Source organism: Vicia villosa, unplaced genomic scaffold, assembly GCF_029867415.1.
Source record: "Vicia villosa cultivar HV-30 ecotype Madison, WI unplaced genomic scaffold, Vvil1.0 ctg.000960F_1_1_3, whole genome shotgun sequence".
NCBI lineage: Eukaryota > Viridiplantae > Streptophyta > Magnoliopsida > Fabales > Fabaceae > Vicia > Vicia villosa.
In genome coordinates, this window is record NW_026705433.1 from 22,424 (window position 1) to 27,185 (window position 4,762).

The window sequence follows — 4,762 nt, forward strand, 5'->3', positions numbered from 1 at the left end:
GAAGTTCTCTTTTGACTCAATGGATATTTTAAAGTAATAAGTCCATACGGAGAGAATCTCCTCAACGTTGGCAATTCCTAATTCATCATGCATTTTCATGTTTAAGCTTTCTTGTTTTGTTCAATTCTGTTTGCATGCAAAACTTGTTTGTTTTGGAACTATAATAATAATGCATTGGATATGTTTGTCTTGAAAAAAACCATTCGCTTTTAATCTTATATGTTTTTCTATACTTTTTGTGATACTCAAATCTTGTTAATAAAGCACGATAACTCTGTAGGGAGAATGATGAACATAATACAAGGAACCTCAAATGGTATGCTTTCGAGTAGAACCCTGTTGATGATGTACATGCATTATTTCAAATACCCAAACACTGGAGATATAAGGGAGTGAAACCTTCGAAGTAGGAGTTTCTTTTCTATACGAAAAACCCTCGCATTTAACCCAAGGGCAAGGTAGTGTTCAGTTAACCTGATCGAGCGTTCAAAATTCATCAGGAGCACACATCCAAAGATACAATAATGTTAATCTTTCAGAATGAAAATTCTAGTAACACACGCTCGATGTCAAACTAGATGTTATGACATCCACAATTACGCAGCACGGACAGTAAAAACAAAACAACATAAAAACAGTAAAGAACACACATAATTGTTTACCCAGTTCGGTTCAAACAACCTACTCTGGGGGCTACCAAGCCAGGGATGAAGTCCACTATCAGTAGTATCAATTCAAAGCTAAACTCCCCTATTTACAACTTCTCACTTAATCACTACCCAATGACCCTTCTACCTAGGTTCTACCTAGATATGGAATATCTCCATTCCACTTCCCCTCAATCACAGCAGTGATTACACATAAACACATAAACAATTACAGATAGAAGACACTCTTCAAAAACACACCTTGATTTGCTTAAAAGCTTCAATCAAGAGACACACACTCGTGCTTAAAAGCTTAGAGTGACATTACACAACCACAAACTAATTCCAACGCAATCATCAAAGACAATTGCTTGGATCACACGAGACAGTTATAGAACAATAGTTCTTCACAATACAAAATCTTTTGTCTGTGTTCCAAACTAGGATTGCAGTCCTTTTTATATGCAGTCTTGGGCCTTGGGCTTTTTAAGAAACACATTAGGGTTAACAAATTTAACCTAATTCACACGCCAACTGTCTGTTACAAAATGTGATGTCAGCAGGATCTTCTGGACAAAGTAAGCAGCACTCAATAAAATGTTTCCTAAACAGATAATTGAGATAAATCTGGAAACACATTTAATAAATGATAACAGCTCCTGCTGTCACACACGGATGTCATGACATCGATCATGACATTCACTACAAAAACTGTATTAGCTTCACACATATGCAACCTGCATAAAACAATATCAACCAGGTATGTTTTACCAATAATGCAGCCAACATGAAAGCACCTTCAATCTCCCCCTTTGGCAAAATTTTGGCTAAAACAACCTGTCACACCATACCAGAGAAAAACTTGCAGCGGACACAAGATAACCAAAACACAATAAAACAAGCTAATACAAAACATACAACATACATCACCAGTATGCACACAGTGCTTAGACAAAAACAGACAGACAGCCACAAGAGTAGCACAAGCACAAACAGATCAACACAAAAATAAGCAAATTAGAATTGTTGATCACACACAACCACCATTCTTGTTGTTCTGGGGTGACATATATTACTTCTCCCCCTGTTTGGCCATAAATGTTGCCAAAGCCTAAAAAAAAACTTCTCCTCCTCCAAGTTTAAGAAGGTCCAATCAAAATATTTAAACTGACCGAAATCAAATAAATAAGACGGAACTAAATGAAAAGGGACAAATCAAACAAAAAAAACAAACAGGACTCCAGCTGCAATTACTGCCCAGATTCAGACCCACTTGAGGTGTCTGAAGAACTTTCTTTCTCAGAGTCATCAGCCGGACTAGCACTTTCTTCTTCCAATTCTTGTTCATCTTTATCTTCCATCTCTTCAGTGTCTGCAAATTCCTCATTCTCATCCATTTCCAGAGTACGTATCATTTTTTCAAGAGATATTTTTCTTGATTCCAGTTCTTTGCAAATCTCTTTTAGCATTGCTATGACTTTTGCTTTGCTGACTGATGCTCCAGATTTGGACGTTTCAGCTGATATCATGACAATGTCTGGAACATGCTTTCCCTGAAATAGTTTGTAATGGAAGGCCAAGGGACTCTCTCTTTTGCACACTATATCATGTTCATTGAGAATGTTTGAGTATTGATCTAGAATGAAACCACACAAGAGGGATGGAAAGGCAATTGGACCCTTAATACTGAAGCTTCCAGCATGCTTCATGGTTTGGTCAAAAATATATGCTTCATAATCAAATTTTGCCTTTATTCCTACATCATACATAAATCTACCAAGCACAGTTGAGATAGTGGACTTGTGATTTGTTGGAACCCAATTAGCTGCCCCTATCTTGGGAAGCATTGCATACTTGATGCTCAGCTTACTTGCAGTTAACTTCTCTTTCATGGGCCAGCTTTTTACCTGTTTGGTTGTGATCACTTGACAAACTTGGTTGTCTGTTACTTCCAGCTCGGCTTGAGCTTCATCTGTTTTTCCCAAGAATTTATTAATCACAGAAGGAGAGAACGATACACACTTACCTCTTACAAATACTTTTCTGTAGTCTACAGTCCTGCTGTTGCCACAATCTACATATAGGTTTACCACAAATTCTTTAACCATCTTCTCATAAAATTTGGGAAGATTGCACACAGTTTTTAGTAGTCCAGCTTCTTGAATCAGCTCTAAGACCTCCTTGTTTTCAAGAGCATTTGGAGCCAATTCCCTTTCAACAGCCAAACTCTTTTGGAGAACATACTTCCATCTGCTGGCACTAGAGGCATATTGGAAGGACACATTATCAATGGGAACTTCAGGAATACTAGCAGCAAGCTTATTGGTTGTAGGCTTCTTCCTCGATGGAATGTCAGGGACATTCACTTCAACATCAGATTCAGGTTCAACAATTTCCCGCTCCTTTCTTTTCTTTGGAATGACCTTGCTCCAAGATTTTGATGGGCCAACCCTTTTACTCTTGGTTACAGCTTTGCTCTTGACAGGACTTGCAGAAGTACTCTTCTTCCTGACAGTGTCTTTGGCAAGGTTGTTCACTTGAGTGCTCCTTTTAGGTGAACCTTGGACAACAACTTTGCCTTTTCTTCTTGTCATTATCCTGTTGGCTACACTAGGATTCAAGGAGGTAAGTAATTCGTCGTCAGAGTACTCATCTAAGTCTACCACATTATTATCAGTTTCAGTGTTTGCCTTAGGGTGCTCATTATTGTCGATGTCATTAACATCCTCGGTAACATTGGTATTCTTAGCAAACCCTTGTTCATCCTTGTTGATTTCTAGGTCACTATCAACGGTGTGAACAGCCTCAGCCTTACTGGTGTTATTGAGGGGATCAACCATTATGGTTTGAAGAGGAATAGATATTCCAGGCACTTGACGATTCTCCTTCAGAATACGAGTAACAATCCTGGTAATTCGCTATCGACATATTTGGATCCTTCTTTAGTAAGTTCCTCCATGGTAGCAGATGCAGAGGATTTGGTACCCTTGTTGTGAATACCCTCCTGTTAGAACAAGATTTGTTCTGATCAATATTCTTAGTTTTGATGATAACAAGGATATGAATTTTGTGTGAGATAATGTGGTACTCTAATACATTGCAATTTCCCTTTCAGGAAATATATAAAGAGTATGCACAAATCAGCGCTCAGAAGCTTTGTCTCAGAAGGTTCAGCATGCAACATCAGAACATGGTCTGGCAAGACATCAGAAGATGGTCAAGGCAGAATCAGAACATGGGTCTATGAAAGCATCAGAAGAACTTGAGATCAGAAGCAGAAGCACTGAAGTTCTCATGGTATCACGCTCAGAAGCACTTCAAGGTCAGAAGACAAGTAGATGCTTTGCACCAAGCTGTTTGACTCTGATGATATTCAAATATTATATTCACAAACATCAGATCAGAAGAAAGTACAGGTGGCAGGCTACGCTGACTGACAAAAGGAACGTTGGAAGCTATTAAAGGCAACGTCAGTAGACACAGCGTGAACAAGGCTCGAGGTAGTTGACAAAAGCGTGAAACATTAAATGCAAAGCTGTACGGAACACGCAAAGCATTAAATGCGCTCAACGGTCATCTTCTCAAACGCATATAAATATGAAGTTCTGATGAAAAGCAAGGTTGACGATTTGCTAACAATTAACTTGCTGAAACGCTGTTCAAATTCAAAGCTCAGAAACTTCATCTTCATCAAAGCTCACTACATTGCTGTTGTAATATATTAGTGAGATTAAGCTTAAACGTTAAGAGAAATATCACTGTTGTGATTATAGCTTTTCAGAAGCATTTGTAATACTCTCAGAATTGATTACATTTATTTGTAAGTAACTAGAGTGATCAAGTGTTGATCAGGATACTCTAGGAAGTCTTAGCTTGTGTCTAAGCAGTTGTAATTAGAGTGATCACGTGGTGGTCAGGATACTCTAAGAAAGTCTTAGCTTGTGTCTAAGCATTTGTTCCTGGAGTGATCAGGTTGTGATCAGGATACTCTAGAAGACTTAGTCGCGGACTAAGTGGAAAACCATTGTAATCTGTTGCGATTAGTGGATTAAATCCTCAGGTGAGGTAAATCACTCCGTGGGGGTGGACTGGAGTAGTTTAGTTAACAACGAACC

The 4,762-nt window shown here is 38.5% G+C and overlaps 1 protein-coding gene across 1 annotated transcript; it reads right to left on the minus strand.

Annotated features, from left to right (window-relative positions):
- Nucleotides 1–1,897: 1,897 nt before the first annotated feature.
- Nucleotides 1,898–3,487, minus strand: LOC131632562 (uncharacterized). Its single transcript, XM_058903301.1, has one exon. It carries the CDS (start codon nt 3,485–3,487, stop codon nt 1,898–1,900), a length of 1,590 nt encoding a protein of 529 aa, XP_058759284.1.
- Between the last annotated feature and the right edge of the window lie 1,275 nt (nt 3,488–4,762).